Raw genomic sequence first — 22,135 nt, forward strand, 5'->3', positions numbered from 1 at the left:
CCTGCATATTTTGAATTCCATAATGCTAGGAACTTATTTTAGATTTCTTCCAACAGCAACTGTTTAATTTGCAAATTCTTTAGTTAAAGATCCATTATAGTACCAAAAATCATCTGTATAAATGAACTATTCTGATCTTGTTGTCCAAGAAGAGAGTTTTGAGATGATGAGTGGATTTGGTTTCTAGGTGCTTTCATTTCACTAGAGAGCTTGCAGCGGCAGCTCCATCTTTAGCTAACTGGGTGAATTTCTCCCCAGAAGAATTACTGAATACATAACATAAAACTTTTGACCTTTATCCATGTGCACATTGTTTGCAATTCCTGATTGCCTGCTGTGCTCCTATGTACCTGTCTGATCTAGAACCCAGCTAGATTTGAAAAAATAAGCTTTGTGCCAGGCTGCACGTGGTGCAAGGTGTAGAATGGAACCCTGTGCAGTCTCTGGGGGCACACATTCTACCTGCAGGCAGCACAGGGAGCTGTCCTCTGCAATTTGGGTCACTGCAGACTGATTCTGTTTCTCAGTGGTGCACATATCATGAAGTTCATTATAAAAACAACTTGAGAGGTAGAGAAAGAGATGGGGGGAATATATTGAAGGCATTCTGCTCCCCAGAGTTCAACAAGCTGGCCTGACTCCTCATCTATTGGCCAAAGAGGAAGAGGCACAAGGAACTGGAACTTGCATGCCTACAGCCAAGTGCATCTGGTGTCATTCCATGACCTTTTCAAAATGACAGATATCCAAAAGGCACACAGATATTCCCTGGGTGGGGCCTTTCAACAAGAAAAATTTCTTGAATCACTACACACGTTTTACTATGTTATTCTACAATTTGTCATGCTTGAACTCTTTGAAAAGACATTTCCAGTTAAGCTAATAAGCATATCCTTGATCGAATCTCCTTTACAGCCTCACTGTTTAAATCACATTCCCTCCTTTGACCTTCTGTAGGGGCTCTCTTCCGCTTCTCCACCTGGAATTGCCCCATTCTCGCCTCCATTAGTTCTACAGATGTTCAGGCTGGTGGCTCTTTGCATTTCATAGATCTGTCTAGCACCCTTTAATGCTTATTCATTTTCCTTCGTTGTTGTTGTTGTAAGTCATAACATATACACGTGTTTCATGTAATCTTACCATAGCATTTGATATCCTAGCCTTCCATTAGTTTTATTACTGAAAAAGATAAATTGATACTTGCCATCAGGCCTTGTTCTCCTGGTTTCCCTGGCTCACCCTTGAAAGAGAAAAGACATAATTTTAGCAATTCTGTGAACATAAAGAATAATTTGTCATATTTTTCTTTTTCCTGATTCTCCCTTGGATACATGAGTGTGAGGGAGTTCTATCAGGTTAAATATTAGATGAATATAAAGATGGCACAATTAAATGACAATATTCTTTCTTCAAATGAATTTTGTAACATCTAAGGAATTAGCTATCATGTCCACTTTAAAATGAAAGATGATGACCTGTTGTCTTCCTTGTGAAATTGAAGAACTTTCATAGTTAGGACCGAGATATAACTGTTTTTACTATAACAAACAGTAGAAAGAGCAAGACTTGGTTCTGCCTGCTGTTCCTTTTGATGGCTGAATAACATGCTTCACCTGCTGCTATACAACTTCCATCATTGTTTAATATTCAGGTTAATATGGAACTGATTATGTCTCATTGTCACATTATTATACTGATAGTCACAGGCTGCAGATCTCTTCTGTGAAACCTGTGTTTGTAATGGCAATACACAGCTTGATACTGTAGGCCAAGAAAAAAGTTCTTTTGGTAGTAGGTAAAATTTGGAGTTTAACATAAGTACTTCTGAGTTTATTTTTATAAAATTTTATAGTGGTTTTGATAGTCTATATAAATTAGCTTTAAGATCAAATATCAGGCCCGGCGCGATAGCGTAGCAGTTCACGTCTTTGTCTTTAACTGGCTGGGATCCCATATGGCACTGGTTCTAATCCTGGCGACCCTGCTTCCTATCTAGCTTCCTGCCTGTGGCCTGGGAATGCAATTGAGGACATCCCAAAGCTTTGGGACCCTGTACCCGTGTGGGAGACCTGGAAGAGGCTCCTGGCTTCAGACTGGCTCAGCTCCAGCCATTGCGGTCACTTGGGAAGTGAACCATTGGACAGAAGATCTTCCTCTCTGTCTCTCCTCCTCTCTGTATATCTGCCTTTCCAATAAAAATAAGTAAATCTTTTTTAAAAAAATCAAATGTCAATCCTATTTGTGGAGTTAGAAAAAAAGGTAAGGGCCTGCATTGTGGCACAGTGTACTAAGCCTGCTATTCTGGCATCCAAAGGAGAGAGTCAATTCAAGCCCCAGATGTTCTGCTTCCAATATCCAGTTCCCAGGATGCACCCAGAAAGCAACAGAAGACGGCCCAAGCATTTGGGCCCCTTGTACCCATGTCAGAGACCCAGATGCAGATCCAGGTTCCTGGCTCCAGTTTGGTCCAGTTTGGTCCAGCTTTGGAGGCCATTTTGGGAATGAATCAATAGATGGAAGAATTCTTTTTCTTTTTCTATAACTCTGTCTTTCAGATAAATAAATAAATCTTGAAAATGTTTCAAAAAGTTAACATCCTTTGTATACAGCATAATTTGCTTCTTAAATGAATAAAACTATATTCATCTGTGGGATGACATAATCTTGGTCTATTTAAAGTGTGTCATACCTTACTTCAATCTTTTTTTGTTAAAAGCAATTTTCACTGTGATTTCTGTTATATTACACAGTGTTCAATGATTTAATTTTGTGCCATTATGATGGGTTTAGCTACCCATTTGGAGAGACACTTATATCATTTATTTTGGTAAATAGAAGCTGATGGAAGAGCTGTATGTATCTATAAAGCTACATCAGTTCCCTCCCTCCCTTTGTCCTTTTTCTCTCTTGGGGCTAATAGCTAAAGAAAAAGTGAGACATTAGAAGATGGTTTCAGAATTAAACAATTAACTTCAAAGGTTTCATGAAAGCAGGCCCAACAACTGCTAAATCATGTGCCACAGATTAATTCTCCATTTCATAGTCATTTTATCAAAGTGAAATGGGGATGAAAAAGTTTTCTCACAAAAGTTTTAAATACTCAATATGAAGACACTTTAAAAAGCTCTTGGAGGGCCAGCGGTGTGGCCTAGCGGCTAAAGTCCTCGCCTTGAACGAGCCCAGGATCCCATATGGGTGTCGGTTCTAATCCCGGCGGCAGTTCCACTTCCCATTCAGTTTCCTGCTTGTGGCCTGGGAAGGCAGTCGAGGACGGCCCAAAGCTTTGGGACCCTGCACCCGCGTGCGAGACCCAGAAGAGGCTTCTGGTCCCTGGCTTCGGATGGGCACAGCACCGGCCGTTGCTGTCACTTGGGGAGTGAATCATTGGACGGAAGATCTTCCTCCCTCTCTCTCCTCCTCTGTGTATATCTGACTTTGTAATAAAAAAAATAAATCTTTAAAAAAAGTTCTTGAAAAACTGCAATTAAAAAGATAAGTTTCACTGTAAAAAGGCTTAGAAATCTATAGTTTTTTTTTTTTAATAAAGCTCATTTCCCATGAACTTTTTGGAAACATTTCATATTCTAAAGAGAAGAACTCTTCAAGAAATGACTGTATGCATATACAGGTGAAAGAATGTCAAAAATATAAATGATTCCAGTTGATTTTTATTTTCTTTCTCTTTTCAAAGTTTTCTACTTTGTGGATAAAAGCTTTCATTAGTGATACTCTGAAAATTAAAATAATTTAAGATAATACATTACATAATTCAATATAGCAATAAACCTTAATCTCTACCTGTAAAATCATAAAACCTTTTCCACATACATGTTTAAATTCATCAAGTTTGCTGCTAACAAACCCAACCCTTTAGTGTCTGTACTACCATAGTACTGATATATGATGGATCTTAGCAACTATTGAATTAGTTTTCAATTATATCCATTAGAGAGTCTAATATTCAAAGGACAAACAATATCCAAACCATATCCATCAATATTTTAACCATGAAGTTTACTGTTCTTATTAGCGTCAAGCTGTTTATAAGAAATTAAATATTAGGACATTTCTTTATTTTCAATAAACAGTATGAGACCTTATTTTCTTGGCTGTTGATACTTTGCAAAATACTTTTAATCTCTCACTTCTTTTCCTAAAGTCAGAGTCAGGAATGTAGTTGAGGAGACATAGAACACATTTGCAGTCATGAGCATCTTGGTACTTACCTGAAAACCAGCTTAGTTGCCACCTCCAGGTCTTCACAGATTTGCACTGGATTGAGTGGTAAAGTGGAGTGCTGCTGGGAGTGCACTGCTCAGCTTGGGGGCTTCTCTACCATACTCTTTTTTTTTTTAACCCTTTCAGCTGATCCCTGAGCATCCATCCCTTCCATCCCATTGCAACCCCTGTTCTCAGCTCTTAAAATACAAAAATAAGGTGAGAACAGCCAATCCATAAAGCAACTCACGGGTACGCCTGGCATTCCGCGGGGACCATCTTTCCCTGTGTCCCCAGGAGGTCCTCTTGGGCCTGGAGGGCCTGGTGGTCCTGGAGGCCCTGCCTGTCCTTGGTCACCCTGGGATGGAGATGGGAACAGACCAACAGTTAACAGGAAAGATCAAGACCTAGGTCTTCTTTTCAACTCTTTCAATTTGTACTAACTCTACATTTATACTAAAAAAAGAACCAGAACAATCAGAAACATGAAGCTTGCAGGCAATTTGCTTGCCAGTGGGGAGTGAATACATAATCCTGCTGAGTGAGCTGAGTGGATGCTATTAAAAATCAATGCAGTGCAGGAACCAGCACTCACAGCTCTCAGAAACGGTATGCATGTTATCACTATATCCACAGCCCCCCGTGAAATTTCTGCATTACTTTATTCATGACAATGCTGCATCAGTAATATTCACCCTATTTAATAAAATGCCTGCATTTGTAATTCAACAAATGTTTACTTTTTCATAGCCTCCCAAATTAAGCATTTGAGGCTCCTTCTATATTGCTTAATAATTTAAACATTACCAAACTTAGAGAGTCTAGAGACTGGATTTGTTACAAGTTGCGGTTTTTCTATATTTTCAATTAAGTTAAATAGGCTTTCTATGCCTTTATCTTTTGATATTTTCATATACATATGTTTTTTTTTTTTAACAAATTCAGGTTGCAAAATGCTATTTTATTCCAGGATATTCCCAAGTAAACATCCACCCACCACCATGCCCCACCATGAGAGATAAATGGCAAAGCAACAGTACCCAGAGCAATAACTGAATGTAAAGAAGAAATCAGAATTCAGCAAGAATAAGCACTACCTTAATGAGGCGGCGTTTAATGAGCTGCTGATCAGCAGAGAGAAACCCATGATTGATTTTAGGAAACACCATCTGATCAGTCAGGTGAGGTCAAAGGTTGAAGTTCAGAGATGAGAAAGTTGAAGAATAGACATCAGAAGGTTCCAAGAAAGAAATAAAGATATATACATTAGAATTATAATGACCATTAAATGCAAAAGAACTGGCACTTGTGTCTGACATCAAACCCTTTGGCTCTTCTTGAAATATGGAACTCTGTGACAGGAGAGGCAGAGCAAAATTAGAAATGAATGCTTTTTACACTCTACCATTTATGCTGCGAAGTGTTGGTTGATTTTAATGCAGCAATTTCCCAGAAGCAGGTAAGCCAGATCACCCCGAGCAGAGAGTTCAGAGACAAAGTGCCAGTTCCATTTCCATCAGGTTGTCAACCAGCATAATGTGGCAAGAACTTGAATGCCAATTTGCTGATGCCTAATGCCAATGCCCAGTACTCAGGATAATTTTGTTAACCAGAAAATTATCACAAAGCATGACACTACATGCCAATTAAATCATGGAGGTAAGTCAGAGTCCTAGATGTTTATGTCTATTTCTCTTCATGGCAGTTGCTTGAATGTAATATCCTCATGTGGGATAGGCACAGGACACACCTTGTTAATAGTTATTTGACCTCACTGATGTGTGTGAGGTTCCGAGTTCCCAAAAGTCACATGATGTGTAGGATAAGAGGAAACAACTGTGCTGGGCCAGGCAATTGAAAGGTTCTTGCTCACTCTTATGCCGATTGCAGCTCTGACTACACAGGTACGAGTGTCAATCACAAACCTTGACGGTGAGGATCTGATTACTGTGCAGGGCAGCAACTGTGGGGAAGCCTGGCAGACCCTATGGACACAGCACAGCACCAAAACAACACAACACAAAACGTCACACAGACATTTCACTGGAGGACAAACAAAACAAGCTTGGAACTTTCTTTATCCTGGCTCAAGTCTTGGCTTGTTTGACACACCATAAACAAACTTACACACACAGGGTCCCCACATGAACCACCACGTCTGAAAGCAGGGAATTGCAAGATTGAGAACTTGCTGCAACTGCTCCTTCGGCAGATATAATGGGATCTGTCAGTACAGAGTTGATAAGAGTTTGTGGCTCTTAACATTCCTGAACCCTTAATTACTTACAAAGTGTAAGTGTACTTAATTAAGTACAAAGTGTATTTTTTTAGGACAAAAAGATAGGATAATTCCACACTCATAAAAACAACACTGCAATTTCCCTCTATTGACATTCTATTCATAGTTCAGGACATATACTACATGCATTGTAGACAACAACAATGAACAGAATTTTGCTATCAGAAGTCTCTCAGAATAAGCGCAATAGACTTCACAAAATCTAGTTTTACCACCCACTATTCCAAAATTTCTCTCTGATCAACTGGCCAATCTCATGTTTCTCCTATTTCAGGAATTCCTGCAGAGGTGGTGGGTGGGAATCTGTCTCTTATAAAATGCTGATTTCACATCAGGGGGATTTATGGTCGCACTCTACAGTAATCACTTCTGTCACGTAACTTTTCCCCCCCAAAACTTGACAGTTCACACAACCCCTCATGGCAGAGAAGTGGTTTTGAATTCCTTACCCAAAGGGAATGGGGGAAGTTTTAGATATTTGTACTGCAGTACCTTGTACAAACATCCTCCCCTGGGTTATCAATCGAGTAGGAATGAGAGAAAATCTGCCTTACTTCCATTTTTTTGCTAACAGCATGTGAAACTGGAGCCTTCTATTATAAGTTTTTCAAAACATAGAACATCCTCTTCACACAAAAAATCTTCACAGTAGTGCCTGGGCTCAAGTTCTGAAGGAATCCTGCCTGCCCTTACATCTCCTCCATCTTTCAGAGAAATGTGGAAGATAACTTTTGGTAAAGGCCAGATCATTTCCCAATTTTTAATTTTATTTGTTTTGAAGGATGGTTTTTTTTCCCCTAATTCCCACTTATTTGGGTTCCCCTCTTTGTAATAAAGCTAATCCAATTAGAGTTGTAGTAGGAAAATAATTTTTCCAGCCCAGAAGTCCTGGACGTTGAATCTTCAGAGTTATACTTCTCAGGGAGGAGAGCAGAAGAAATCATATGCCCTTGACAGATCCCACTGATAAGGCAATTAGGTGGCTGAGCACCTTTGAGGTCACCTGTGTCCTTTTTCTTTTCTCTCAGTAAAAGGCCTTTACACTTAGACCCTGCACACTTTCAGGAATGCTGCAAGTTGGAAAGCAGATGTGTACAATTTGCTTTTGTTGTACTATGGAATATGAGTTTAAAATGTTATTAGATGGTAATGTGCCAGCATCTTCCCATCTGTGACTCATTAGCCCTGTATTACACAGTCAGAATTTTATATAGAAACCTCATATTTATGTAACAAAGAACAAAAACAGATACCAACAAGAAGTGTATGAGAGAGCAGAATCTTGATTAGTGGCGATAAATCATAATGTCACTTGAAATGGAATTATCCAAAAAATTATTTTAAATGAGAAACTTTTTAACAGCACACATGGAGACTTTACAAATGTTTTGAAATTTGAATGTATAAGTAAGTCACTTTTATGCTCATATCAGATGATAATCAGTTTGCTGTTTGATTATGTTTTCGAAATGCTCACACAAAGCACTGTAACTTCGTGGTTTGGTTTCCAGTTACCAAGATTTAAAGAAGGAAGTTGATAATTCCCACCCCAGACAGAACCTTTTCTCCAACACAAAATCTCCAAAAGCAGCTGATCTTTTACCCCTCAATTATTACCATTCAGACGTGTTTACAGCTGCCTTTCAAAAGATTTCACTGGTGTGATAGGCCAAAGGATTTCAGAGGTTTACATGTAGCACAGTAAAAATGAAGCAAACATTGTACAGCCTGGGCTATGCTCTGCTGGATTCCATGCTCTTCAACACAGAATCAAAGCAACCGTATTAGTATTAGTCAGGGCCCTGGGGAGTGTTGAAAGGCAGTACGAGATAGAGAACATTTTTCCTGAGAAGTAAACTTTCATTACAGGCAAATAATTCCCCATGCTTTTACAAAAAGCAAGCATTGATGTGGTGTGAAGGTAGGGTGCAAATTTGCATGAATTTAAAAAACATGATCAGTTTATAATGGCAATTAAGCCCATCTTGGTGGAGCTATGTTCAGATCACAGGCAGACACTCTGTTCCTGGCAGGAGTATCTGGGGGTGAGGGGTGCTGGCTGAGAAGCACTGATGCTGAGGCCTCACCACCAGGATGTGGCCTTGTGTAGCCACCTCTGCCATCTTTCCTTAACTGCTTATACAGAGAAATGTGCTTTTTCATTAACTATGAAATCCTCCCCCACTCCAACAATATCGTTAGTCATAGCCCTCTCTACATAAATGAAATAGACATATTTCACTTGGTCATACTTGCCTGGTAAACAGATGGCTTAAGTGGGTGTAGAAAAAAAAGTTTACCAAAAAACATGGAGAAATAGTCTAGGAGTGAGCTGAAACACTGAAATAATTTGTACAGATCTTTACTCTCGAATATTTTGGATAATAAAAAAAACTGGATATCCCAGACATAAACTCCATTGTGCAACTGTGTTTTTCTCCTGAGAACACCAAGGCTTAGGGCAGGGAATGTAAAGGAAGTAATGTCTCAGGACTCATGTTTGGACCTCATTACCCTCTCTTCATTAGCTTCTGTTAAGAAGGATGCAAGCCTGCCCAAAGAGGTGTTGAATGCATAAATAATTCATAAGACATGTTTCTAAATGCTCAGAGGACATAGCTTCAAGATGTTACTGAAAGTTTCATCATGTGCTCATGAATGAGGGGTGCTATATGACTACAACATAATGAGTAACATTTGCATTTAGTTAAAGTAGTCTATAAGGTGATGTGAGATTTTCTTGTAAAAATTCTATATAGGTAATTAATGGATGTAACACACATGGTCCATTGGTTACTACTTCACCAATTTTACTGGATAAGTGATCCTAGTGGCAAAAGGCTACAGCAGGAGAATGTCACTGACAATGAGAACTCACTTCTCAGCACAAGGGAGGTTATAGACCTACCAAAAAGGATAAACAATGAGTTTAACTATCAAGAATCAAGCACCTCAAAGCATATTGGAAGAAAGTTATGCTTAAATGTTTGTAATTTATACAATCATGACTCTGTCCCATATGTGTCATTGATTACAACACAATTATTGCAGTAGGCTTGTGTGCAGCATAAATGAAGATAAGTATTCTTAGATATAGAATAAACTATTTACAGCTAAGAGAGACCAAATAGGGAAATGGTACAGTAGAACACCAAACTATTTAAGCAAAGAATGACATTAGCATTAGAGCTATTACAAGGATAAAGAAAGAGGAAATTAAAAGAGAGAAATTTCCTGTTGAATCATTGCCTACTGCAATATATGGTAGACCTCCTTGGTCTGAACAGAAAAAAATCAGTTACATGAACCTAAACAGCTAAAGAAATCCTTTGGCCAGCCAAATAACATAAGAATTGGAACCTGTGGAAATAAAAATTGGTAACTGATGGTAAAAGACAACTTTGTGGAAGTATTAATTATGGAAAGAATTAGCCTTCTGTTGCTGAATGTTTTCAATTGGTTCAAGAAGTTTTTCTTTTTATAGACATTTTAAGTTTCATTCTATTATTTTCTATCATAAATATTAAGCATAGGGCTTCATATTTGGCACCTCTACTTAAGTCACTGTTTCCAATGCTGGTATCCCCTACTGGAGTGCTGGGTTGGTATAACAGCTTCTTCCATTTCAGTGTAGCTTCTTGATAGCAAACAGCCTTGGAAGCAGCAGATTACAGCTGAAGGACTTGGGTCCCTGGCACCCAGGCAGGAGACAAATGGAGTTTCAGCCTGAGCCAGCCCTTACTATTACAGGCATTTAGGGTGTCAATCGGTGAATGGAATATCTCTCCCTACCTCTCTATCCCTCTGCATTTCATATAAAATGAAAATAAATAAATAAAAGTTTAAAAAAAATTAAACCTGGCACTCATCTTTTTATACATAAATGATAATGGCTAATTAACTTCATAAATTAAATATATTCATAAAATAAAAGAGAAAGACAACTATTTCTAAGTTGAAAAATATCATTATATGCTATAGCTACTAAAATGTTAAATAAGCAGAACAAACTCCAACAGAATAAATAGAAAGATGGCAGATAAATTCCAACACTGCTAAGTGCAAAGTAATAGAAACTGACTAAATGATACCTACAGTGTGAAAAATTTTTACTTATTTTATAGGATCTAGTAATGGATTCCAGCAGTCACTGCCAAGAGTTCCCTAAGGACAGACTGCTAAGAAAGACCAATAAAAGATGAAACCCCATGAAGAGAAGTAGGACTCCTCAAGAAATGTTATCCTGACCCAAGGAAACCTGGGAAGTATAGACACAGGTTATGAGAAAGAAAAACAAAACAGTATCATGGTCTGGGAAGATGAAAAAAAACAACAAAACTTTCCTGATTTAATTTACATCACCTTTATGGGAATTAGATTAATATTATTCTGTCTAAATGAACATTAAAGGGGAAGTTATTTCTTTGAATTTCTTTTTTAAAAATCTATATATTCATTTATAAGTCAGGGTTACAGTAAGATAGAGAGAAAGAGAGAGAGGAGAGAGAAAGAAACATCAATTTTGGATCTTGGCATTGCAAGTAATGCCTTTACCATTATACCATGCTAGCCCCTTTGGTTTTCTTAATAATGGAAATGAACAATGACATTAGTGATTATGATGGAGGTAATGGTGATTAACACACACACACACGATGGTTCTATGTGCTAGGCATTACTCTGAAGCTTTATAAACACTAAGATTGTAAGGAGGTATTGACCACCTAACTTTAAGCAACACAACCAAGGATCAAAATGAGGGCATCTGCTCTAGAATCTATTCCCTTAACCATTGTACTCCCATAATTCTTCACAGCCATACATTGGTTCATTTACTCAAGATTTTAAAACATTCTACCATAAGCAAAGCAATATTTGGACATTGAGATTAGACAGATAAATGAGATAGACCTTAACCCAGTCCTTACAGAGCTTAAAGAAAAACAAATAAAGGTTGAAATTAAATAAGCAACCACAAGTGTGGTGGGATTTGTCTGATATACGTAATCCATGTTATTTTCTATTGCATTCTTCCATTTCTTTTGCTCTTTGTCCTCCAAAGCTGAACTCTTAATTGGCTCTATGCTTACTGCCTCTAAGGAGGCATAAGGTAGAGTGGAGAACAAAACATGCTGCCAACATTTCTAACAGTTGGAACAATCTGGAAAGACACTCCTAAACTAGAAGTGGGGTGGAGAGCCTCTGGTCTGCAAAAGCAGAGACCTGAGCCCTGCTTCCCAGCAGCACTTTGAGAAAGGCAACCACAACTCAGTGAATAAATGAGTTCTGGCACACCTGCAAACCAATGGGACTGTGAGGAGCCCCACTAGGGGACCCCGTGTCTGAAGAGTGGCACAGATTCTCATGCCCCACCCATTGTGACTGACAGCCAGTGTCCAGCGAGGCCAAGCTACCTCCCCAGCTAAAGTTACGCAGTGGGTAAATAAAGCCCAGGGACTGGAAAAGAGTCCTCCAGAAGGGAGAAGGGTGGAATGTCAAGGAGACTGAGGGCTCCAAAGAATCAAGGCTAACATTCAGAAATCAAGGTTTTGTAGAACATGAAGTTGTATTTCTCTTAGGTTGGCTCTATGCTTTCATTCAGACCCCCAAACTGAGGAAGATGACTGTTAACAGAAGTGCCATGGGAGCCTGGAAAGGGAATCCAATCCAGTTCTGGTCAGGGAGGACTCCTTCAAGGACATGGCATCTGAGATTTGCAAAATACAATTTCTTGAGTTTCTTGGTATCTGGCCACTCATCTTTTCTGCCTAATAACAATATCAAAATGAACACTGGAACTAATCAAAATTTGAATTTTTCTTTCCTGAAGACATCCTGAATCAATACTTGAAATGCAGAAATTAGAATTCTCCCTTGAGACCCAGACCTGGTCCATCATTGCGGTAAGATCAGGATAAAGGCACCGGCAATGACTAGATGTGTGAGATTCCTATTGGAGGCCAGATAAAAAAGAACAAGAGATGCTAAGTCATTTATTCCTTCATGTTAGTGCACATTTCCTGAAACCACTACAGTGAAAGGAGCTCTAGGAGGTTATATCTAGTTGGGAGGGAAGTTGCCATATTAATATCAATTCAAATGGAAATTATAACAAGTGAGTGCTTGATTAAAGGGCATATAGTACTCAAGTGCACTACTTTTGAGGGTGGAGTAGGGCTCCCTTAAAGAACCTGAGGTGGGTAAGGAAGGATAACCAGAATGACAGGGGTTTTAAAACAAAGTGTGGATTTGTGCCCAGTGGAGGAATACTACTAATCCGAAACACAGCAAGGAAAGAGGTGGAATGTATACCCAGGAAGTGCTCATGGTGTTATGGTTTGAGTGTGAACTGAAAGGATCATATGTTGGCAGTATGCTCCCCAAGGCTGCAATGGTAAGAAGTGATGAACCTCTAAGTGGAACACTGGTCCTGGTGCCTCCCCAGTCTCTTTCCATCTTGCTGTCTCACCTTGTGTTGTTCGTCTTGTGTGAGTTCCTGTCTCACAAACTCCTTTCTATAGTCAACTTGATGACAGCATTGTGCCCTTGAACCTCTAGACTTGTGAGCTAAATAATCTCTTGTATTTATAAAATACTCAGTCTTAACTGTTTCATATAGAAGGAAATGGATTAACATGTCCAGTGAAGTCAAGTTTTGTTCAGATACAGCACATACTTTAGGGAAGTACTTGGAAAAGCTGAGAGGGTACGGAGGTGGGAGGTCTCAACGGAAGCATAAAGGAAGAAGCACTGAGAAGCCATGAAGGTCTTTAGGGAATGAAAATACCTTGCCACATGTGGGCTTGAGGAAAGCAACTGTTGGAACATTGTGAAGAAACAGATTAAAAAGGCCAGGGACAATCTGAGATCTCCTATCTGCAATTCCAAAATCCAAATCTCTCAACAGAGAATGTTTCCATAACCCTAAGTTTCATTTTTAAACTAAGTTTACATCAAACTTAAGTGGTGGCAAAAACTTACTTGAACAGTTATGAGGCTATTTATACTCACTGAAAATTCCTAGTGTGGATATGTTCATGCAGCACTGCACAATTCGATGCTTTGATTACAGAATCTCGGGCCTTGCTATGGATGGCAGGTAATATGCAGTATGTGAGCAAATTTTAAAAGGTTTATTTATGTGTCTGAATGACAGGTACAGAGGGAAAGGCAGAGACAGAGACAAAGAGATCTTCTACTCTCTGGATCATTCCACAGACGCCTTCAATGACTCTGCCTGAGTCAGGCAGAGGCTAGGAACTAGAACTCCATCTGGGTCTCTGAGATGCGCGGCAGGGGCCCATGCATTTGGGCCATTATATGCTACTTTCCTTCTTGCATTAGCAGGGAGCTGGTCTGAAAGAAGAGCAGTCAGGACTCCCCATATGGGATGCCAGCACTGTAGCTGGCAGCCTAACACATTTTGCCACAATGCCAGTCTATACATCAACTTACAATTCCTAAAAATGCTACATTCTGAAATACATTTCACACTTGGTGTATCTGGAAGGGGTTGTAAGCCTCATATAAAATTGGTAACAAAGAGCTTTTAGTAGAAATAAAAAATTATAGAAAGATGAATAAATTTTGAATTTAACACAGTGAGTTCGGTTTTAAACAATACGGTTTATTTAACATACAGTGCTTGGGCAATGTCCAGATTTTATATAAATGTGTATGGGTATGCATATATGCATACTCATAGATACATGTGTATATGGGTATACACACATATATATGGCAACCTGAATTATATGTCATAATTTATATTAGCTTATAGTAATTAAAATAAATTTATTGTTAAAAGTTTAATTTTAGGGCCCAGCTTGGTGGCCTAGCGGCTAAAGTCCTCACCTTGAACGCACTGTGATCCCACATGGGCACCAGTTGTAATCCCAGCAGCCCTGCATCCCACCCAGCTCCCTGCTGCTGGTCTGGGAAGGCAGTCAAGGATGGCCCAAAGCCTTGGGACCTTGTATCCGTGTGGGAGACCTGGAGAAAGTTCCTGGCTCCTGACTTTGAATTTGCCCAGCTTTGGCTGTTACAGTCACTTGAGGAGTGAATCATCAGAAGTATGATCTTTCTCTCTGTCTCTCCTCCTCTATATATCTGACTTTACAATAAAAATAAATAAATCTTTAAAAAATTTTAATGTTAGGTATCAATTATAACAAGTGTAATCATGTTACATGGAATATATCTAACATGAGCATATTTTTATTTAGTATGTACAAATTTCAAATAAATGCCTAAAAAAGCCTGCAAAACTTCTTTTCTTTTACAAATATTTTTTTTCTTTATTTTACCACACAGTGTAAGAGTCACTGGGGTCTCCCCTCCTCATTGTTCTCCCCTCCAGTCTTAGAATAGATGTCTTCCTTTAATGAAATTAAAATTCCTAGGACTAGCATTGTGGCACATGCGTTAAGCTACCATCTGTGCCACAGGTACCAATCCTCCAATCTCTGGCCTAGCTCCCGGGAATTTCAAGGTGCCATAGGCTTCTGGTTTGGCTTGGTCCAGTATGACAATTGTGGACATTTGGGGAATGACTCAGTGATGAAACACATCTCTATGTCTGTCTCCCTGTAACTTTCAAATAAAATTCAAAAGTTAATTCTTAAAAAAAAGTTTTTGAAAGAATTCTTAGTCTTATTTGGAACATCACTCTGATTACCAAACATGATATAATAATTTTCTGAGGCCTCCATTTAAAACAGAATCTAAAAGGAAACTTCCATTCAGTCTCATCTGAATTTCATGCAATGCACATTGGACATATACAATGTTCGAAGTGTGAAATTTGAAAAGCTTTTCATTCCTCAAGGAATTTTCTTTTTGCAATGGTGCAGTATCACAATGGAGTGCAACACAACACAATGGGATTTTGTATCTACATTTCTGTAAATAGGGCACTCCTATTTGAGTTTGCTAAGTCAAGGGCTTACTTCACCTCAATTATATTCTATCCATTTTAAATAAAGGAAACAGACTCCATCTTAAAGTAGCACAGCATAAACCAGGAACGATTAATGGCAAGGAAATAAGGAATTCATTAGTGGATGGGGCACCATTCCTAGAAAGAAGAGGGACTTACTCAGTAGAATGTAAGAAAAGTTCAGCTTCTGCATTTTTCATGCTGCATGGCACAGTAAAAATGTCTTGCTGTTCTCTAAAACCTCTATTTAGTGCTCTGGCCTGCTGGGTATCTGCTAAGCCGGTGGGTGTGTGTTTGACATTAGAAAAGGTTGACTCTAAATTCTTTAAATCTGTAGTCTGGATGACAGTTTTTGTTTTTATTGTTGTTGTTGTTGTTGCTGCAGCTGAAGAGGTGATGGTTGGAAGCCACCATAAAACAGCTGCCTTGGGACTCAGCTACTATGGATAGCTGAGCTCCTCAAAAATTATCTTAACATGATTATGCAGAACAAGCTCACCAGACAGTAATGCTAGTGGAATGAGACTAACTGAGGTATTTCCCCTAGCAGTTATTCTATTCTTATGTTCTTATCCTAACCTTAAAGCATTTTTTCCCTATCTGTTCAATTACACAAAACTAAGACTTTGGTTTGAAGGCACTCTTGAAACTTCATGTTTCCAGAAGAGACTGGAGAATAAATTATGACTGAAGGCTTGTCTGCATGTCTTGTAATTACAATTTATGTCATTGTGCATAATGATTAAGTTCAAGTGTCAATAAGGACTCAGCAAATAACAAATAAAAAACTAGGCTTAGCAGAAAATCAAGTGAGATGTGGCTGTATTAACTGGAGGGTGAAGCTGGAACTAAAAAGAAGCACTAACTGCTCAGTTTGTTTTTCCCACAAGAAAAACATTTTTATTTGCTTCAGGAGAAATCAGAAATCCAGGTTGCTTCTAAAAAGTAAATGCTTCACATTTTAAATGTGTGTTGGCAATCAAATTTAGTTTAAAATATTTTATGATCCAATAAAAATATCCTCAAGGATAGGATTTGAGGCCACAGACCACCAATTCAAGATCTCTGATCCAGTGGCATTGATTCTTAAATAAGAAAAATGTAAAGAGTGTTTGCCTTGAAAAGGAAGCATTCGGTTCAACAGGTGAAATTTTCTTTTGCTGTATTAAGATTTGAAGCAAAGATGCTGCCAGTATCAATGGCATGTTGTAATTTAGAGTGTCGATTTCCAGATACTAAAAATTTCAAGATAAAACTATTATATAAGTATATAAATTTAAGAGGAGGAGAAGAACAGAACAAGGTGCAACTTCATTTTGAAAAGGAAAAATCATATCCTATAGTCAGAGATCTATTTGGAAGTAGTCCCCTAACATGAGGAATTAATGAAAGAGGCTGTTGTAATTTATGTGGAAATTATGGTTCCTTTGGGAATCTCATTACAGAATTTGCTGACTTTTGTGAAATTAAATCTAAATTCTATAATGATATGGATATTAGAGATCATAATATGAACTTTCTACTTTTTGTTTTAATATTCTGATTGTATTTAATGGTCTTCAATGAAATGTAATACATTTTTATAGTAACTTGTGGATCACACACTATGTTTATTGTATATATTAATAGAATTGATACTAATTTGCACAAATAATTTTTTTGGAATAATCACTGATAATATTTATTGTTTTACTTCAAATTTTTTATAAATATAAGTGCCAAATTAGTCTAAGTTAATAAGACAAAAAAGTCAAGATAAAATTGCCCTAAAGGGTCATGAAAATGAGGGCTCAAAATGAGCTTGATATATAATTTTTATAGTATCAACTTCCTTTACTCAAGCGTATCTAATATTTTGTTTTTCAAAAGATTTTGCACTACAGCAAGATTATTTTCTTCCTGTGATTGTTTGCATTAATTCAAAGCATCACAGTTTTTCAATTTAGTAGATATTAAATGATATCAGCAAAAGTAAAAAGCAAAGGCAATGTTCTATGTTTGAATACATTCCTAATCAAGATCAGGAAAGACTTTGTCTGAAGTCTTCAAGGTTCTAAGAGACAACCCAATTTACAAAATGCAGATATATTTCGCAGACCTTACTTTTTTTTCTTGAATGGGTCTTTGGTTTCAGCACCCGTAAGAAACAAAGTTTGCATTTTAAAAACCAGGTGGCATTTGTGGTACTCAGATAAGGTACCAGTTCTAGCACCTCATCAACTACAACTTTTATGATTCCCACATGTGGCTAAAAATTTACAAGGCATATGCCTATTGCTTCGATACTGAAACCAAATTACTGATTTTCTCGTAAGGAACTCTCAGCCAACAAACTTGGGTGATATGGGACAGAAACAATAATGGAGCACAAAATGAAAGAAGGACAATTTATCATCTAACAAATTCGCCAGAATATTTTACAATATCACATCAGTTGAACTGAAACTTTATAAACATTAATGGTATAATTGTTTGTTTCCTGAATGATGAAATGTTGGGGAAATTAATGAGGGGAAATTGACAAGATAACATTTTTAGTGGGAAAAGTTAATTACCAAGGATTCCTGAGTCAACTTCTACATAGGCATTATTATTCAATTTATGGATTATGAGGCACTTAAGCTACAAATCAGAGCATAGACTTCCCTCCTACTTGCCTATTTGTTTGCAGAACTTCCTTCAATGTGATCATCTTAGGGAAGAAAAGGAAAAAGGAACTGAAAGCCAAACCAAGGAATAATACAGGATTGTGGCATGGAATGCTAATGACCTGTGTGTCAGAAGCACTTTCCTCCTGGGTATGATGAGAAACTAAGGGCAGCAAGAAAAGCATTTTCAATTGGAGCGTGAAAGGAGGAAAAACAATCAAAAGGACTGGCTGCTTTTTTCTCCCAATCAACCGAGAGTAAAATATGAGCGGTTAACTGTAGTAAGTAACAGCAATCAGTTGCACTTATGCTCTGATTCTCTGTCAAACAGAAAGAACAAAACCATGGTTACTTGGATTAAAAATTGCCACAGGGCCTGGAGTGGTAGCCTAGTGGCTAAAATCCTTTCCTTGCATGCCCTGGAATCCCACATGAGCCGGTTGCTCCATTTCCCACCCAGCTCACTCTGTGCGGCCTGGGAAAGCAGTAGGGGATGGCCCAAAGCCTGGTGACCCTGCATCCTCCTGGGAGACCTAGAAGAAACTCCTTCTCGCTTTGGATTAGCTCAGCTCTGTCGCGGCAACTTCGGGAGTGAACCAGTTCTTTCTTCTTTTCACTGTTAATCTGACTTTGCAATAAAAATAGAAAAAAAGCTTTTAAAAATTTGCCACAAATATTAGTAGCTTAAGGAAACAACTTTCACAATTAGGAATATTCGTTCCTCAATTATTCAATCCAGATTAGTTCTCAGAAACTATTGGAAATGTGAAAAGTCATAGAAGAAAATACCAAGGAAGAAAGATCTCGCAGCAAAAATATATACAGATCAATAAAATTTGTGCTGACTCAAATCAAGACCATAATCCTTATTAAATAATTATTTAAATGTATCTTTATCAAATTCAATATTGGTGAAAATTCACAAAAGTGATATTGCTTAAAAGTATTTGTTTCCTTTTTCAAAAGGGTTGTTAGAAAATACAAGAATAGATGTTGCTGGATTACAGCAAGAGGTGAAAACTTTTTGCTCCACATTTAGATATTACACAGAAACTTGTGGATTTGAAACACTGAAAACAGTGCATGCTAACTGGTTGAATCCAGACTGCCCACATAAGAGTGGTTAACAGGACTCCCATCCCGATTCATTAGTTTCTGTGTCAGTGAATCAGATTAGTCTTCTCAAACTTTGGGCCTGAGAATGTTTCTGTCCATCTTTGTCTTCTGTCCCTATGCCATATCTCAGACCTGGAGAAAACTGGGAAGACGACACATATTTGGATGATCACAATCCAGAAGGGATCTCTATGGGATAAAATGTTGAGAATATATTAACATGGCAGTGGAACCCAGGAACAGCATGTGGATCCGATAAGTAAGTTTTATAAATACAATGAACAGCTAATAGTGAAAGTTTAAAACAAAACTTTAGACAATAAGTATATACACTTACTTATAGTATGGCTGTTAATGTTATTTAAATCTAACCTAATTCCAGGCTGAATTAAAAAAATAGATAGGGTATATTCCATTTTCTCAGGTGATGCACACCTAAATTAATATACTTAATTTATGGACATTTTTATTTAAGGAAAACACAGAGAGCAGTATGTTAAGTGAACAACCAGGACAGCAAGAGGCCAAAAACCATCCTATGTGAGCAGAAGTAGGACATGCGTTTGTAGCAGGAAAGCATATGACTGGATAGAAACCAAAAGTTAATTAGATGCAAAACTGAAAACAGAGTGTAGGATGTAACTGCCACCATCACAAGTTGTATTGTTTATGCTAGGTCAGCACTTGTTGAGTGTTGTAGCTTGAGTTCAGAAGAATTTGGACTGGAAGGGCTAAAGTCCTTCATCCAAGGTTTATTCTAACTTTGAGCTCCAGTGTACACACAAACCCACTAAAATGCTGTCATGTGGCAAAGTAATAGGTTGCAGAAGGCAAGACTGAAACTAAATAGACAGGAAGTGGAGAATAATAGTTGCTGATTCAAAAGAAGGAGCAATGATAAAGTTGAATGAATGAGTTAGCTGCTTTGTACTTCTTAGGATTGCCTGTAATGACAATAGTCTATTTTGTAAGAGAGAAAGCTCTTCCTCCTGGAGGGGTTTGAAAAAAACTCAGAAACCATAAGGTTAGGATATATTTAGGGGTTTTAATGCAATTAGTTACCTGTTAAACGGGCTTCTTTTGAAGTTAGAAGAGCAAGTTTGGTAGTGAAGTAAATGAAGTGTTCCTATTTTGATCTTCTCCCTCACTACTCTTTAAAATTATAACAATTAAGGTTTATCTAGAAGGCTCAGAAGGGTAGCCTAGTGGCTAAATCCTTATCTTGTAACCACCAGGATCCCATGTGGGTGCTAATTCATGTCTTGGCTACTCCACTTCCCATCCAGCTCCTGCTTGTGATCTGGGAAAGCCATAGAGGATGGCCCCAAACTTTGGGACCCTGCACCCATGTGGGAGACACAAAGGAGGCTCCTGGCTTCACCTGGAGAGTTAACCAGGGGATGGAAGATCTAAATCTCTGTCTCTCCTTTACTATATAATTTTGCCTCTCCAATAAGCATAATAAAAAAAACATCTTTTAAAAAGATTTATCTAGACATCTAGAAAGATGAGTTTTTAATTCTAAGAAAAATAAAATTTGTTGCCTATTACCTAACAGTTTAAAACAGCATAAAAATATTTCAGATACATACAACACACAATCATTTTCCTCAATTGGAAATATAATTTACTTTACAGATTCCTTTTTGTATCATTTTTCTTTTTAACCACTTAAACAATTTTGCATATGTTGCACTCAGAGAAACCATGTTCAAATTTACTTCTGCACCAAAAAAGAAACAGAAAACAAGGGTCATATGATTACATATTATCTTTTTCTTAAGATTTGTCAGTACAGCTACATAAATTTCTAAGAATTCAAGATCTTGTACATTAATGGTGCACTATCAGAGCAATTTTGTTAAAAACATTTATAGAGATGCTCCATGAACTCAGAATAACAATAAAAATCAGATTAATAAAACCAGAACATACAAAGACTCTTCAAATATTCATAGAAAAACAGTTAAATATGATGTCCATTTTTATGAGATTTTTGGTGCCCTCCAGAACTATAAGGAAAATCATTTGGGTTTAACAAAACATACAGAACTTAACTTGTAATATGATTCTATTAATCTGTTAAGCATACAACAGGCAAATTTTAAAAAATTCTTGTATTTGCAACACACTGTAAGCAAAAAGCCTGAAAGATAGCATAACACATATTGGAAACTGGATGCAAAACAACCAGACTGAATTGATGGATATCTAAAACGGCTGAATGGGGAAACAATATGCTGATTTTGTCATGGTATTAGTGTTAAATACCAGAAGTGCAGATATTGCAATTGAAAACTGAGAGTTTAACTAGTCTGTGGCTTATGGGCTTGTGAGACTAGCAGATTTTATCAGAGGGATGAATCTGTACTCTCCAATCATTCTGATTTTGGCCTGGAGGGTTGGCAGAGTGTGGGGGCACAAAAGCTGATGAGGTTTCTAGACAATCACTGGCTCCTGCCTCAGAGTCTCAGAGTTTCCTTAATGACCAGTGTGGGTCATTGCCAAGTGCTCCTTGTGTGCACTGAGAACTGTACAGATCCTTTGTGTGGTTCATGCATGTGCACGGGTGTGGTATGTGGTCACTGTGGTCTCACACCAGGCACTGGTCCTGTTGGCAGAGAGGTGGTGAAGCAATCTATGAGTGTGTCAGCCAACAGGATCACATTCTCACTCCTGGGGACAACAGAGATCTACCATGCCCCCAACTTGGGTGTCACCCTGAAATCTTGACCCATCCTCAGCCACTGAATAGAGCTCCTTGGCTTGACTTAGCACATGCGTCTAGCTATCCACTGAAAATGTGAACACTAAACCCCACAGAGGCATATTTTAAACATAAAACCATCAGAGAACACCAACAAGTGCCTCAACAAATGCCTAAAAAGAAATAGGAGAAACAGAGCATCTGGGAGG

The 22,135-nt window shown here is 38.0% G+C and overlaps 1 protein-coding gene across 3 annotated transcripts in view; it reads right to left on the bottom strand.

Moving 5' to 3' along the window:
- Positions 1 to 22,135, bottom strand: part of COL25A1 (collagen type XXV alpha 1 chain) — a 441,964-nt gene that overhangs the window by 115,663 nt on the left and 304,166 nt on the right. For 2 of the 3 annotated variants that reach the window (XM_040966695.1, XM_040966694.1), the window contains exons 8-10: positions 5,316 to 5,387; positions 4,469 to 4,576; positions 1,205 to 1,240 (exon numbers count right to left, since the gene is read on the bottom strand). In XM_040966695.1, coding sequence (XP_040822629.1) covers positions 1,205 to 1,240; positions 4,469 to 4,576; positions 5,316 to 5,387 — 216 coding nt within the window. Of the gene's footprint in view, positions 1 to 1,204; positions 1,241 to 4,468; positions 4,577 to 5,315; positions 5,388 to 6,143; positions 6,204 to 22,135 lie in introns of all 3 variants that reach the window. The other variant, XM_040966696.1, reaches the window with a different exon arrangement.

This window comes from Ochotona curzoniae, unplaced genomic scaffold (genome assembly GCF_017591425.1).
Source record: "Ochotona curzoniae isolate NIBS_2020 unplaced genomic scaffold, NIBS_Ocur_1.0 scaffold_4506, whole genome shotgun sequence".
NCBI classification, from domain to species: Eukaryota; Metazoa; Chordata; class Mammalia; order Lagomorpha; family Ochotonidae; genus Ochotona; species Ochotona curzoniae.